Here is a 16,242-nt window from a genome sequence, read left to right as displayed (position 1 = left end):
CTTTCTGGAAGTGTTGTTAAGTGTTTACAACTGTGTGTGTTTCTTTCGACTTGTCCCTTTCGGGGTCGCCACAGTGTGTCATCTAAGATGAACGCATATATATGTTTGGCACAATTTTTACGCCGGATGCCCTTCCTGACGCAACCCTTCTCAGGGGAGTGGAGGCCCCAATGGGATACGAACCCACAACCCCTGGTTTACCAAACCAGTGTTCTAACCACTGAGCTACGGGGCCTCTTTACAACTATATCCATTAATAACCCTGTGTGTCTATCGTTAAGTGACCACATTACACTGCCAATTACATTGGTTCAATCTTCTGAAATTGACCTGTACTTGTAATTGAACTGTCGTAGAGCAAACCAAATATATTTATCTAGTCAATTTCATATACAAAGTAACTCAATTTACCAATGATGCCAATGCCCTGGCTGATAAAAAAAAACTAGTCATTTTATATCAAGGAAGTGCAATGCTGCCTTGAGAGTTTAAGTAATTCCGTGATTGAAAATGCCATTGGTTATTATTTTTAAGGGTGATGTTGTAAAATTAATTTACTGTTTACTCTAGGTAATCCTAACTGTATTATTAGTGCTGACATTCCTATGTAATACATTATTATTGTTTTTTTTTACATTACTTTTTGGTCAATTTAATTTTCTTAGCGCTTTCCTTTTGCATGAGTTACTGACCTACTGTATGTGGCAAGATCTGTGGAGAATGGAGGATTGGGGAGTGCAGTCAAGTGCCAGTGGTCTAGTCCCTATATTTGACACCACCCTTTCCCACGCAGAGTCCGCAGGCACTGTCAGCACCTTCTTTCTCGGCTTACCACCATCAAGTGGCTCTGTGCAGAAAGCACAAAGCATCACAAACGTGCAGAATTGCTCATAAAATGTATTCAGTATTTACTGTAGTAGTGATTCCCCACCAACGTGCTGTGAGAGATCTTCACCAATGTCACAGGAAATCATCCAGTTTCACTTAATTATTATTACACACACACACCCACGACCCTTGTGAGGATAAGCAGCTTAGAAAATGTATTTATATTATTATATATATATATATATGATAGTGATGTATAGTGACAGGCAAATTGATTAAATGCTGTTCAATTAGATGGCAGAAGGTACAATAACCCTATGTATGCACATATTGCAGTTCATACAACTGAATAAGTAATGGTTGTGTTGTACATGGGTTAGCTGTTTATGAAGATGAATTTGATCACATTTTATATGAAGTATGTTTGCGTTGCAATTGTGCTTTTTAGATGCTCTTCACATGTGTACAGCACATCATTACTAATTTTACTGACATTACAGTAATTCTTTCATTGTGCTTTCACAAAACTGCATGTAGCCCATGTGATGTACGTCACAAATTAATTGTGTGTAACCTGATGGATACATTTTTAATACAAATTTACAAACCCAATTCCAATGACGTTGGGATGTTGTGCTTAATATAAATAAAAGGAGAATACAATGATTTGCAAATCATGTTCAACCTATATTTAATAGAATACACTAGAAAGACAGGAAATTTAAAAAAAAGTAAAAAACTTTGTTTTTAGCAAACAATCATTTATGTGGAATATTTGTCCGTGACTGGCTGAGCAATTCAGGGAAGCTCCTTTTAAACCCCAACATGGCCTCCACCTGCTCCCAAATAGCTTGTTCATCTTTGGGATATTGCAAAAAGGTTTTTGGTGAGCATTCGTCAACTTTCCGAGTCTTTTTTTGTCACCTGGCCTAGCTTTTTTGGAGCGTGTTTCAGCCATAAAATTAAAAGTTAATGATTATTTGGTTAAAACAATAACGTTTATCAGTTTGAACATTAAATATTTTAAATATAGGTTGAACATGATTTGCAAATCATGGTACAGTCTTCTGTTTTTATTTAACACAGCGTCCCAACTTCATTGGAATCAGATTTTTATGTTAGTGTTCCATTTTTGTACCTGTATGTCATCTTACATGGTCATTTTTTTCTGTGCCTGTCTGTGTGTTCTGCATATTTATGTATCTCTCTCTGGTTCCCTGTTTTCCCTTTTGCTTTTCACCCTAGTTTCGTTATCAGATGAGCGATCCCGCAGCCAGTCATTCAAAGAGGTGAAAGAGATGGCCCCGCATCCAACTCAGTCGCGTCAAGGACGATTCCACGTATGGATTTGACCTCAACATGTATTTGTTTGGACAAAGAATATAAGGCCAACGTTTCCCTAATCTGCTTTCAACAGGTGACCCCAGTGCCTCAATCCTCCCTACCCAAGGATGCATCATCAGGCCACGGCAGCACTCTAAGAAAAGTGGGCCGCTTCTCCGTGACAAAGGCTGAGATGCAGGATGAGTTGGGGCAGATGGGCAGCGCTCGGGTTTCTCCTGTTTTGCTCAGAGAGAGGAGGAGATCACGGGTAAAGGAGGAGAAAGATGAAAGCAGGAAGACCCCAGTAATGGCCCATCGAGCTCGAGCTCACGGGCACAGCCACTCCCCTGTAGACAGCAGCGACGATGACGATGAAGGGAGTGAGTTGGAAGATGAAGACCTGAAAAGAGAACTGCACAAGCTGAGAGAGAAGTAAGTTAGAATAGTCTTTTTGTCAGGAACCCTGCTTTTATATTAATTTCTCAGAAACAGCAGTAATAAGGGTTAAACCACACCCACTAGATCACTACTTCTTCATCTTGAAAAATTCATGTTATAAAAAATGTTTTTTCTTCTGTAATACTTAAATATATGAAATTCACCATTATATATAAAAGGACCAATAATTCAAGATGCTGTTTTTTTTGTTTTTTATTGTGAGAAATAATTTTGGAGATGCGAGGACTCTGGCTGAATGTAACAATACTACATGAACATTATTTAAGAAACATTTGAACATTTATCATAAAGGTAAGCAGAAGTTAACCATTTTGTTAAAACAATGAAGCCACTCCCAATCCTAATTGACACATGATAACTATTGATAGGTGAATATTATACAGTCTGCTAACTGTATTTTGAACTTTTAGGCACATCAAAGAAGTGGTGTCGCTTCAGGCCCAACAGAACCGAGAGCTGGAAGAACTGTACAGACAGCTGCGTTCCCAAAAAGACCAAAGGCAAAGTCTTCCTGTTTGCTTGTCTCGGAGCCCCGCTCTTCCCGGTGTGCCGCCGGTCCTCTCTCCTCGTAGGCCCAGGCCAGCCAAAATCAAACTCCGGCCCCGACCTCACTCTCATATGGACAATAATGGAGTCACACATGCCGGTAGGTGATCGTTGTAGTCCAGATTCCTTTTGGTTCTAATGGTGTAGCTATTTATGATACTCCTTGTCCAGGATTTCAACAGTCGAGCAGTTTTTCGGGGGCTGAACAGTGTGGAGTGCCTCCTCATTGCATCTCGGAACATCGCTCCTCACTCCCTACCAAAAGAGGTATGTTACAGTTGTCGAGAGCAGTATATCCAAAAGTTGACTTTTTATAGTTAATGAAGCAAATTGCATATCAGCGAGCTGTCATATTGATGTGGAAAAACATTGCTGTGTATGCTATAAGTTTCTACGCTGTCTCAATGTAAAATTGTAGTCACATATGTTATCGTAGATTGATTAAAACGCAAATCATGTACTGTATCTAGCTTAAGTCTGAACATAGTCCAGTTATAACAGCGTACGCACACATATACGTAGCACACGTAGCTCATATATTTAAATCGGCTGTTGTCCATTTTTTTATCATCCTTGAAGTGGTTCTACACCAACATTACTCGACCTGTGTTTGATTATAATGATTGGACTTGATAAGGAAAGTCACACACCTGTCCATAAAAGATCTTACAGCTCACAGAGCATATTAGAGCAAAAGAGAGTCATGAGGTCAAAGTAACTGCCTGAAGCGCTCAGAGACAATGTGGCAGGGGATGGTTCCTAAGAGCACAATGGCTTCCATAACAGTTTACTGGAAGATGTTTGGGGCAACCACCCTGTGTAGAGTTTGCATGTTCTCCCCGTGCCTGCGTGGGTTTCCTCCCACATCCCAGAAACATGCATTAATTGGAGGCTCTAAATTGCCCCTAGGTGTGATTGTGAGTGTCTCTCTCCATGTGCTCTGCGATTACCTGGCAACCAATTCAGGGTGTACCCTGCATTCTAAGCAATGGCAGCCAGGATTAGCTCCTGCACTCCCACAACCCTAGTGAGGATAAGCGGCTCAGAAAATGGATGGATGGGTGAAAAGAGCCACATCATGCACGTGGGCCCACACAGGGTGCGATCGGAGATTTCCAGTAATCCTTTGTTGCGGTTGGGGGCGCGGAGAGGTGGGGTGGGGGACAGCCAGGGGCCCAGGACAGTTGTTCCAGTTTTTTCCCCTGTTCGGGCCGGGGCATACATTGACTGCTTCTATCTCTTCCACTCACTCTCTCGCTCTCTTACACATTGAGAGATTTGATCTCCCAAATTTACTGAAAATGTCACACATTAACAGGTTAGTGACAAAATGACAAAAATGGACTCCCGCAGAATTAAGACCACAGTCATGGCTCATTTTCACCAATGCACATTTCAATAGCTCAACATGCTTTATTTTATTACAGTAATGTCAGAATAATTTAACCATCTTGTTCCTGGCAATGGATAGGACTTAGGTGTAAATGTCACACTATACTTAAGTTTTATTACAATACCTTTCATGAATAGTTAACACCCTTTTTTTTAATTACAGTACTGCAAAAGAAAATTCCACATTGCTTTGTGGGAACTGCGTGGCTGACATCACGTATGCTCAGTTTCATTAGCATTGAAAGCTAGATTTGTACAAGATCACGCAAATAGTTACACACTGGGCTGTCTGTGCGCTGTTTGGCCTTCCTGTTCATTACAGTGTAGTTTAGCCAATGTAGTGTTCTCAAGAATGAGTGTTGTATAGTACTGTACCTCTTTTTTTTTTAAATTGACATTACTTACTGATATGCACACAGCTAGCATCTATTCAACATGAAGAAACATTCTTCTTTGTGTCCTTTTCATCTTCACCTGCTATTTTTGTAATATTTTCATGTCGTAATTCTGGTTTACTCCCACATCCCCAAAACACCCAGGGTGGGTTAAATGAGGACTCTCTGAATTGCCCGTAGGTATGGATATGAGTGGGCATGGTTGTTTGTTCCCTGTGATTGGCTGCCGACCAGTGAAGAGTGTATCCCTCCTTTTGCCCCGGTATAGCTGGAATAGGAAAAGGCAGTTTTGTGCTTATCTACACAATGTGAGTTTAAGAAAAATACTTTGTCTAAAAAAGGAATTCATGAATGAGTGACCAATTCATTCATTATTAAGTGAAATGTGCCATTTTATGCGGCACGGTGGCTCAGCTGTTAAAGTGTTGGCCTCACAGTTCTGAGGACCAGGGTTTGACCTCAGCCCCGCCTGTGTGGAGTTTGGATATTCTCCCCGTGCCTGTGTGGGTTTTCTCCGGGCACTCCGGTTTCCTCCCACACCCCAAAAACATGCAACAATAATTGGACACTCTAAAGTGCACCTAGGTGTGATTGTGAGTGTGACTGATTGTCTCTATGTGCCCTGTGATTGGCTGGCAACCAGTTCAGGATGTGGCCTGCCTCCTGCCCATTGACAGCTGTGATAGGCTCCAGCACTCCCTGCGTCCCTCGTGAGGATAAGCGGCAAAGAAAATGGATGGATGGTGCCATTTTCTCATATATTTATCATTTGTGTTTATCCATCCATTTTCTGAGCCACTCGTCCTCACATGGGTTGCGGGAGTGCTGGAACCCATTCCAGCTATCAATAGGCAGGAGGCAGGGTACACCCTGAACTGGTTGCCAGCCAATCGCAGGGCACATGAAGACAGACAACAGTCCCACGATGGCAAAATATTTACATCCAACCATTAGGGCTAGCATTGACTTTCCAGGGTACATTACGTTTTGTTGCCTATTTGTGAGCCCTATTGTATTAAAAGTTTGCGGACATATCTTCTATTATATCTCAACATATCAATCCTTGAAAGAATATCCTCTACTGGGTTGGGATAGGCTCCAGCAACCCTAACCTAACCACAACCCCAGTGAGGATAAGCACTACAGAAAGTGAATGGATGGATATGTATAGTGCACATTTTAATCACTTGCTACAACCCTCTTTCATCAACTTGCATAGTGTTTGTATTGAGGAGAAAAAAAAAATCACAGGACACAAAATAGCTTTACCATATCTTTGTTTTCATCTGTGGAGCAACAGATATCCGAGATAAAAGTAAAAACTCATCAGGAATACAGATACCTTTGGATGGATAATAAGTAAAGATACCTGAAAAACCTATTCAAGGCATTTGGACGTCATTATTTATTTATTTAGTTAGTTTTTATTTAGGTTTACTTCACACCACACCTTAACACTGCGTTCTCCATGTTAACATGGAGACAGTATTTGAATTCATCAGCCGTCAATGGCAGTGAATCAGTTTTAAAAGGCAGTTGTGAAAACCAAATCTGCTGTGTGTATATTTGATGTGTTTATTAGAGAGACACAGCTGATTGTGTGCATGTGCCATTTGTTGTCCAGATCAAAGCCCTGCCAGGAACAACACGTTCACAGATGAACTGCACAAGTTGGTTGATAACTGGACAAAGGAAGCTGTGGGCCAAACCATACCCAAGCCTTCTCTCAATCAGATCAAACACATTCAGCAGGTGCAGGAGTCTGGAGGCTGGTCCCAGCCAATGGAGGTACAATCAACACACACGTGCACACACAAGGATTTGTACATCAACATGAAAGTTTCCGTATTTTGACAAACCTACTTTTTTTATTATTTGGGATGTAATATTCTCTCTGGAATAGGCTCCAGCATTCCCGCGACCTTTGTGAGGATTAGCGGCTTGGAAAATGGATGGATGTATGGACGGATGGTGCCTCAGTATACGTGTAAAATATGAATTAAATTCTTCCACACATTCCTGACTTTTTTTCTACCAAGAGGCCTGAAATCAGGTCATTCCAGTTTCTCAAGCTTTCCTACATCACGAGCAAAGATCTCCGCCTACCGCTCCACTCCCGTGCTAGCGCTGACTACATAACAAACGCGTGTGGTCTCAAAAGCGGGCTACACAGAGGTAACCATTCAGAGGAAAGGAGGCGGTTTTAGCCAAGTATGCACAAAAGAGATACAAAATTGGGTCAAACAGCAGTAGCTGTCTGATGGACCTTTTATGGACACTCATATGACAATACCAAGATGGATTTTTTTTTTTTTTAATGAAACTTCCACCTTTATACTAAGTCAATTTTAGAGATTCACTCTTTGTAGGTCTACATAGTTAAAATATGGGACTTTTCATAATTTATCTATGATCTTAATTCTTAATTCTCTTAAGGACACTGTTTGCATACAAATGTATTTTAAAAATCAACCTATAATTTCAGCGTCATAAAAAGTAGTCATAGTCATCAGTAGTCATGGATGATGGTGCACAGTTGCTTCTGTTAAGCATCAGAAGTCCAAACTACACCCCGTGGTTCATTTGCAGTCCAGGGAGGGTGGGAGATCACGGCTCGATGAAGCCAACAAAATCACATCACCTGATGTCAGTGCAATGTTGCAGAGACGTGTCAACCAGGACAGCCCAACAACATTCAGAGCTTTTAGGAACTCCAGGCGAATCTCATCCACCCTTGCCACCGAGGAGCTTTTGAACCACCTCGGTGACCTCACCGCCAGAGATAGGAGAGAACCCAGACTCTGATTCCTCATGGGAAGGCATGTTAGTGGAATTGAGGAGGTCTTTCAAGTATTCCCCCCACCGACTCACAATATCCCCAGTCGAGGTTAGCACGGCCCCATCATTAGCTATACGCAGAGTTGACAGTCACAATACATTTGTGCCTGCTACATCTTCCCCCAACATTGGAGCACCTGAGCACTGGTGACCACTTACACGTCCCATTTTCTTCTTATAGTACAGTCAGCGTGATCCACACATGTCATCCCCACCGTAACGAGTGTGTCCAGTCGCATTTGAGTGGCCAAGATAAAGCCCAATGATTGTAAAAGAAAATGAGATGTGGTGTTATCGGAATACAAAATTTTAATGCAGCGGTTTAATTGTGAAAGAAAAAATGTGTCTTCCAGTCTGATGTAGGTCTAATAATAATAAATAAAGTCTAACAATAATGACGTTTGGTTTGTCACACCAGGAAGAGAACAAACTACAGTATAGGAATGTTACCTTAAATTGTACAACTTTTTCCCATACAGGCCGATCCACCAGCTTGGTTTCCATTGGTCCCACTGAACCCACAGGCACCCCCAGTTGCTACCAGCTTGTCTGTGGCAGCCCCTCCCCCGAAGAACATAGAAGGAGGGGGCCTGTCCATCTCCCACGGGCCTCTAGCCCAAGCGCACATGGCCCAAGGGCCACATATGCAGCCCAGTTTACACCTCCAGCAGCAGATGACCTTTCAGCAGGCCCCAGTGTGCAAGCAAGTACAACAACAGCCCCGAGTCCCGCAGTCTCTTGTGCACACGCCGGCCGTTGTCCGGCCCCCTGGCTCGTCGCCTCAAAGCCAACCGCCGCTGCCTTCCCTTGCATCTCAGACAGCCACAGCTATGTCTGTGCTCCCCAGCAGCGGTCCCTCCACACCCACGGATAGCAGCACTGCCAGCGGGGCGGCCTTTTGCTCTTGTTCCTCCTCATCTTCAACCTGCTGCTCCTCCTCCTCCTGTTTGAAAGCTGCTGTACCTTCCAGTGCCAAAAATCACCCAACAGACGCCCCCGTCTCCACACTTCTTCTGGGACAGAAATGAAAACAAGGTTGGTGTAGTTTTGGAAAAAAAAAGGTGCCAGAAAAGAATGGAGTTGAATGAATGAGTTGGAGCAGGAAGTGGTGCAGATCCATTCAGATTATTAGGCTGGATTTACACCACAGTAATGATAGGAACCAAGGTCTGTTGCATATAGCTTAAAAAAAAAAAAACATAAGGAATTCATTCCCCCTCACCATATTTTTTTAATTTGTAATTTCCTATGTCCATAGTTAAAACTAACGATTTTTTTTAAATATGCACAGGAAGTGTGCATGGATTTGTGGTGCAAACTTCATAACTTGAAGAAACAACACGGGAAAAACTTCCTCGCCGACATACAAAATCTTAGTCACAGTCGAGATGCATCGCTTAATCATACTTCCTTGACACCAACTACCTTTAGCAATGTCTTTGGCACCATCTTGTGGTATCCCAGCACATTCATAGAAAAAAAAGTAAGTCAGTAAGTTTCTTTCGGCTTGTCTCGTTAGGGGTCGCCACAGTGTGCCATCTCAGATGAACGCTCGTAAAAAGTATTTAAAAAATTTTTTTTCATCGATTAGCTAAGCATCAGATCCTGAGGAAAGATTTCATTTGGTAAAAATGCACCCGAACTGTCCATGTACATGACTAAACTTCATTTAGAAAGCCAGACTAATAGCTCCACCTCGACATTAAAAAAAAAAGCCTGCCTCTCAGTTGAGATGTATTACTATTTCTTTTAGACCAATTACTGTACTACTTTCCGATTTATAAAGGGCTTTGTCGGCATTTCAGGAAGAACACACAACCCATAATTAGGTCTTCCAAATTTGGATAAAAAAACAGATATGAAAGGGACATCTGCCAATGTGAGTGCAGCATAAAGATACAGTAGATCAAATCTACCCCTACATGAGCATGATGTCATCAAAATATGATTGCAACAATAATTTACAACAAAAACACAGCCCATTAAATATGGTGTTAATATGCTAGATTTGAGGTTACGCAAACTAAGGAAAATCATGAGTCATGCGGTGGTTACCTGAATTTAAACTTCTGGGAGGAGGAGTCAATCCAAAGCAACCAAACATGATGTAATTTTTAATATTTGTGCCACTTATATATACACCCAATGCCCTTGGTGGAATTTATGACATTGCATATGGCCACTAAATTGAAAATAGCCATTTAGAGCTGTAATGTTAATCCAGTCTTAGATCAGCATTCGCACGAGTGAACTGCAATGGATATTGACGCAATGTGGCATGAATGTGAGAGATAAGCGGCTCTATAGTATGTACAATTTGTCGGTGACATTGAACGCAGCACCTGAGCTTTGTGAATCTTTGTGGGTCTTGTTTTTTTCATGTGTGTGTGTGTGTTTGTGTACAGATTGTGGCAGAGAATTTGCAACGCTGCTCTCACAAAACATTTACTGATCAAAAGGTCACCTCCAGAAACAGACAAAATATATGTTGCTTGTATGTTTCTTTTCCATTTGTCAATGCTTGCAGTGAAAGGACGATCAATTTTAAAAGTGCAATTAGTAATGATCATGGAAATTGATCAGCATGTATTGTAAGTATTTGTCTGTATGTTATAAACTATTTTTGTATACGCAAAGTGATGAAACTCATTGGGGATCTTTTCAAAGGGTTAGGCCTCAAGCACAGACTGCTTCAGTGGACCATGTAAAAAGGAAGAAATATATATATAGGGTTTCAGAATAGGCTTTATTTTAAGACGGACAACTCAGATTTACCAAAAGCAACAAGGAAGGATTTCTTTTGTGGGGCTCATTAATCCAAACGCCAATCCATTAGTGAAATAAACCTTAAAAATGTATTGCACATAAATAAGACCACCCCAGTAATTAATAATGTTCCTTTAAGTGCTAATTACTGCTTTTGTATGTTATATTGTTTGTGTTAATGTGTGACATATTTGCTTTGTTTTATCACAGTTTGGAAAAACGGACACGCTCACCCGTACAGCATATCATCGCTGTCAGGCGGAATACTTGCATCTTCAAAATCCCTTCTTTTCAAGGGAAAAAATATAACCGTACTTGAGTTACCAAACACGGTATCATTCAAATTGGTTTTATATTTTATATTGCTACCATCAGCGATTGGTTGGGGACCAGATCAGGGTGTACCCCGGCTCTCGCCCGAAGGTAGCGGTGTTTGGCCCCACCACGCGGAACGGAACATGGATAAATGATTATTGCTATCATATACCTGTGCGCACAAACATCAACACAACACCAAATTGATGTTGTGTTGATTTTAGTGTAGTGTTACCAATTGTGTTCAAATGTTAATTTAATATGCAAAAAAAAGCCAATTGATGATACTGTCACTGATTAAAATGGTAGGACAATGTGTGGACCCCATAATAACAAATGATTTTGCAACATTATCTTCCCAAATTTTTAATTTAAAAAAATATTTTTCAAAAGTCATAAAGCCATTAGTAATGCAATAAATAAAACTGTGAGCTGACTTGAGTGTAATAGTAAGAAATGAATCTGCACACACTGACCAATTCTCCTGCACTGATGCATTGCGCCTTGATATTTTTTAACAAAAGGCTTACTTAAATTTAGTAGTATCGATTTGTGAGAAAATGTGGTGCTGGGGTTTCCGCCCGACAGCGACGATATTGAGTTGGTGTAGGTTAGGTCAGTCTTCTCACACAGTTACTTGAGATATAACCGCAATACGAAGAACAGCTTTTAGTATGATTCATAAAACCATAATAATACAGGAAATAATTATTTAAGCCCTCTCTGATTTTGTAAATTGACCCACTGGCAAAGACATGAGCAGTCTAAAATGGTTTATTTTCACAGCGATAAGATAGAATATCTAAAAGAAATTGAGAATTATATTTTTAAAAGACAAAATTTGAATTTTATTGAGTCAAACGAGCAATTGATCCCCAGCCAGTAATAAAGAATTATACTTAGAAAACAAGTGCTCTCACTATAAGAAAGTACATGACTCCAAATCTAAGCTTGTGAGCTATATGAAAGACACCTTTCTCAGCCTGTTGCTTTTATAAAGACACCTGTCCACAGAATCAATCAATCAATCAGACATCAACCTCTCCATCATTGTCAAGACCAAACAACCTTTTAAGGACAACAGGGACAAGATTGTAGACCTGCAAACGTCTGGAATGGCCTACAAGACCATTGGCAAGAGGCTAGGTAAGAAGGAGACAACTGTTTGTGTGATCATTGGAAAATGGAAGAAAATAAATGCCTGTCAGTCTCCCTTGGTCTGGGGTTCCTCACAAGATTTCACCTTGTGGGGTATCAATGATTTTGAGAATGTTTAAGCATTAGCCCAGAACCACATGAGTTGACCTTGTTGATAATCTCAAGACACCTGGGGCCACAGGCATCAGGAAAAATATTGCTAACACTATGTTATAATGGAAACTTCAAATGGGTTGTGGATCCATCTTCCAGCATGGCCACGACCCAAAGCACACAGCCAAGGCAATGAAAAAGTGGCTAAAGAAGAAGCACATGAAAGTCATGGAGTGGCCTCTCCAGTCTCTAGGCTCAAATACCATCTCTTGATAGAGCTGAAGCTTCAAGTTGCCAAGGGACGAAACCTTCAGGATTTGGAGAGTATCTGCAAAGAGGAGAGGTTCAAAATTCTTCCAGAAATGTGCACAAACCTGGTGATCAACGAGAGGAAATATTTGTCCTCTGTGCTTGGCAACAAGGGTTTCTCCCCCAAGTACCAAGAAATGGGGGTCACATACTTACATAATTTAATTTTACATTCATCCATTTTCCAAGCCACTTATCCCCACAGGGTCACAGGAGTGCTGGAGTGTATCTCAGGTAACTTTGGGCCAAAGGCAGCATACACCTTGAAGTGGTTGCCAATCAGTCACGGGACACATATAGACACCATCAATGAGTGGAAACCGAACCCACGCTGCCTGCACCAAAGTCAGGCGAGTTTACCACTACACCAATTATTTGAACAGTATATTGTTTTATGTGATTTTTCTTCATTTTCTTTTAGATAATTGGTTTCTGTTAAAATACACCGACGATTAAAATTATTAACCATCCATGTCTTTGTCAGTAGGTAAAGGTACAAAATCAGTGAGGGATCAATCATTATTTGGTCCATTGTATAATGCATGCAGTGGTACCTTGACAGTACACCATACAATTTCCCATTGAGATGACTATTTGTAATAAATCCTTCCAGATCCAAAACGATTAAAACCTTTTTCAACCATACTGCCAATGTTTTTGAAATAGCAATTCAGCATTGTGAATTGTGAAACAAGTATAAAATTACATTTTATTACATAACTCACACATGAAACACTTGACCAAGTGGTAAACGTGGCAGCTAAAATGTGAGAAGCTATTCTCGCAGTCTATACTTTCCCTCAGTGCGCCTTCTTTGTTCACAAAAAGCTGCTCGATAGCGGCCGAGAGGCTTTTTAAGCAAAAATAAGCAAACGGGAATGAAACTTCAGTCACTAAACATCACCTAGCAGCTACATCTACTGGCAGTCATCTGAGTGACAATATAACCCTTGCAAACACTGGTCTCAAGTTTTTGAACAACCTAAACCCTAAACCCTTACTTCCTGCTTATGCTCGTGTTATTCTTTTAGAAAATGTCGCTAAGAAAAAAAAACTGTTCAGTTCTAAGTTGTTTTGCATGACATGATGGTGTCACTTCCGATGACTTTTGACGTGGCTTTCGGGTGAAATTTCAGGATCAACCTTAAAGCTCACTATAAGCTACCTACCACCTACAACTACTTTCCTCACCTTCTCTAAAATTTTGATCTGTTGTTCAAGTTTTCAGTACTTTCTACACAACGTGCTATTAGCTCAAACAAGAAACTGAATGCCAAAATTCACAGCAGGTGTTTGTTCTGCTAGAATCAATAGTCTGGTTCAGTTTGAATTTTCATCACTTTGTTGACATCTTTCGATGACACCTTACAATTGATCAAGAAGAATTGGCCATGATGTTAATGTGTCACCAAAAAGGTTGCAACAGAGATCCTGGAAGGTAATACTAGTGGCCGTCATGTAATTTTTTTTATGGCTCACTCCTGTTGTGCATTTTGACATTCTGGTTCTTATCAGAGAAGAGCAAGTTGTACAAGGAGTATTGAAAGAAAACAAGCTCACCTGTAAAGGTTATACTGCATTTTAGGTTCATCCGGAAATTTCACCTGAAATCCGAATATCCCCGACTTTTTGTGTGGATTGTTGTCCAACATTTGTACTTGTACAACTTTATGGGTGCTTCAACTTCAAGGTACCACTGTATAGTCAAAAGAATACACAATTTTTAATTTTAATTTAAAATTTAGAGAGTAGAATTTTGATGTTATGGGTGTACCTAATAAAGTCTGTGGTATATTGTGAATTTTAAAGTATGTCTAAAACCTGAAAGCTAGCTAATGTCTCTTCCATTGCACAAAAAGAATCATCTGGTTGTCACAAGCAAAACTTACAGCAGACATTTTTCCTTCCACTTTAGCCGTAACATATCAAACATTGCAGTGGTGTGGCAAAGAGCAAGTTGGGAACAGTCAAATAACTGCCAAGTGATTATGATCTGGGCAACTCTGTCCTGTCAGCCCATCTTGCCTTTTGCATTTTCAAGTGCGTAAGTCGTGTTTTTCTACATTTGATTCCCATTTCATCACAGTCATACCTTGAAATGAGTGTCTGGGAGATTACTCCCTTCATCAAGCTATCTGACCGCAAACTGTCATAAGATGTTCACTGAACACTGCGCGTACTGAATAGACACTGCAGAAGGTTAATACAAGTTAGCTCCAGCCCTTTGTTTTGCAGACATGCTTTGTACTACAGTACAGTGTACAAGCAGATACAGTACATTACATTGGACTGGCTCAGCAACTCATTTAGCCATGCACAGTCGTTAGGATTATTCATATTTTGCAGTGCTTCTGGAAAAGATTCAGAAGATCAAATAGTTGGGAGTTCCTTTTGGCATTATCTTTTAAATATACCAGTGATTTCTCTGGATCCTTTGCTGTCATCTCTGATACTAACTTGTTGACCACAAGCTTGATTATCACGTTTTATGGTGTGGAGCTGGGTTTGTGTTACCAAAATCTAGAAATAAATGAATAAAGATTATTTTTGTATTTTGAAACAGATGTTTCATTGTTATATTGTGATCTAATAAATCAGAACGCTGGTTCTCATACTTGTTTCATGGATCTCGCCTTGTTTTATATTTCTCTGCGTCCAGAGGCAAAAAACATTTGCTAGTGTCACGTCTTTTGACCGTCATTTCTGTTTCAACACAATTATCTAAAATCATGTAAAATGGCTTCATTCAACTTCCGAATGGACGCAGCAAAAGTCAAGGGAGTCCCTTTAAAGCATGACTGAAAACCAACGATGAAGAAATACATTTGGGAAATCCTAAAAATACACGGTATGTTGCGAGTGATTTTCCCTCTCTACAATGTAAAACAATCAACATTTGATTTTATTTATGTTTTGTAACTAATCCAAATAAACGATGTCCAACATCAGTCTTTGCTGTTTCATGTGCTGTCTTATGTTTCTGTTCTTACTTACACTTACAGTAGTTTACAGTATTTTGTCGTGTTATTTTTGTACTGTAGGTTTTTCTCAAAATCGTTACTCCAAATGCAAATGACAATGCATCCAATGTACACAATCGTGAGTGACTAATGGAAGGAATGAAAACTTCAAAATGAACTGTCAAACTTAACTCCAAAATATCATAGACAGAAGGATAGCATTGCTTGGTCAATGAATAAAATGGAGATGAAATGTTCCATGGATGAAAGGATCTCAAGTGGGGAAGCTGCATGTATTTACAATAACTTGACGAGAAAACGCAAATATACACTCAACGCACTGCCTGGATCGAATGGACCACTACCAAGTGGGCCAAACTAATTTTTTTGTCACGCACACTCCCGTAGTGGTTCAGTTTAATTGGCTCATTATTATTAGTAATGACTTCTTGCCTGGGGCAGGGGCATCCAGTACTGTATTGTCAGCACAGTGTATGACTGATGAGCACATTTGCCTCACATTTCGGATGACCTGGGTTTGAATCCGGCCTTGCCTGTGTGGTGTTATTACGTTCTCCCCATACCTCCGTGGGGTTTTCTCTGAGTACTCCAGTTTTCTCTCAATCACATGCACGATAGGTTTATCAGGGGGGAAAAGCACAAATAAAAACACCGTATTCACCCAGTTCAGGGTGTACCCCACCTCCTGCCCGCAGTTATTTTCGCTGGGATAGGCTCCACCGTTCCACCACCACCTCCGCCACTTTAGTCAGGATAAGCAGTGGAGAAAATGGATGGGTTATTATTTTATACACAACTTGATGGATAACTAATTTGGGACAGAATATGTCCTCCAATTG

The 16,242-nt window shown here is 40.5% G+C and overlaps 1 protein-coding gene across 6 annotated transcripts in view; it reads left to right on the top strand.

Moving 5' to 3' along the window:
- The window catches only part of wnk3 (WNK lysine deficient protein kinase 3), a 55,109-nt gene extending 39,863 nt beyond the window's left edge, over positions 1-15,246 (top strand). For 4 of the 6 annotated variants that reach the window (XM_061829087.1, XM_061829097.1, XM_061829107.1 and 1 more), the window contains 6 exons: positions 2,074-2,168; positions 2,246-2,583; positions 3,021-3,256; positions 3,328-3,423; positions 6,568-6,731; positions 8,261-15,246. In XM_061829087.1, coding sequence (XP_061685071.1) covers positions 2,074-2,168; positions 2,246-2,583; positions 3,021-3,256; positions 3,328-3,423; positions 6,568-6,731; positions 8,261-8,809 — 1,478 coding nt within the window. In that variant the 3' untranslated portion in view covers positions 8,810-15,246. Of the gene's footprint in view, positions 1-2,073; positions 2,169-2,245; positions 2,584-3,020; positions 3,257-3,327; positions 3,424-6,567; positions 6,732-6,846 lie in introns of all 6 variants that reach the window. The other 2 variants (XM_061829076.1, XM_061829116.1) reach the window with 2 other exon arrangements.
- The last annotated feature ends 996 nt before the right edge of the window (positions 15,247-16,242 follow it).

Source organism: Syngnathoides biaculeatus, chromosome 2 (assembly GCF_019802595.1).
Source record: "Syngnathoides biaculeatus isolate LvHL_M chromosome 2, ASM1980259v1, whole genome shotgun sequence".
Taxonomy (NCBI): domain Eukaryota; kingdom Metazoa; phylum Chordata; class Actinopteri; order Syngnathiformes; family Syngnathidae; genus Syngnathoides; species Syngnathoides biaculeatus.
The sequence above is the reverse complement of the archived record's forward strand: the minus strand, read 5'-3'. Positions and strand labels throughout refer to the sequence as shown.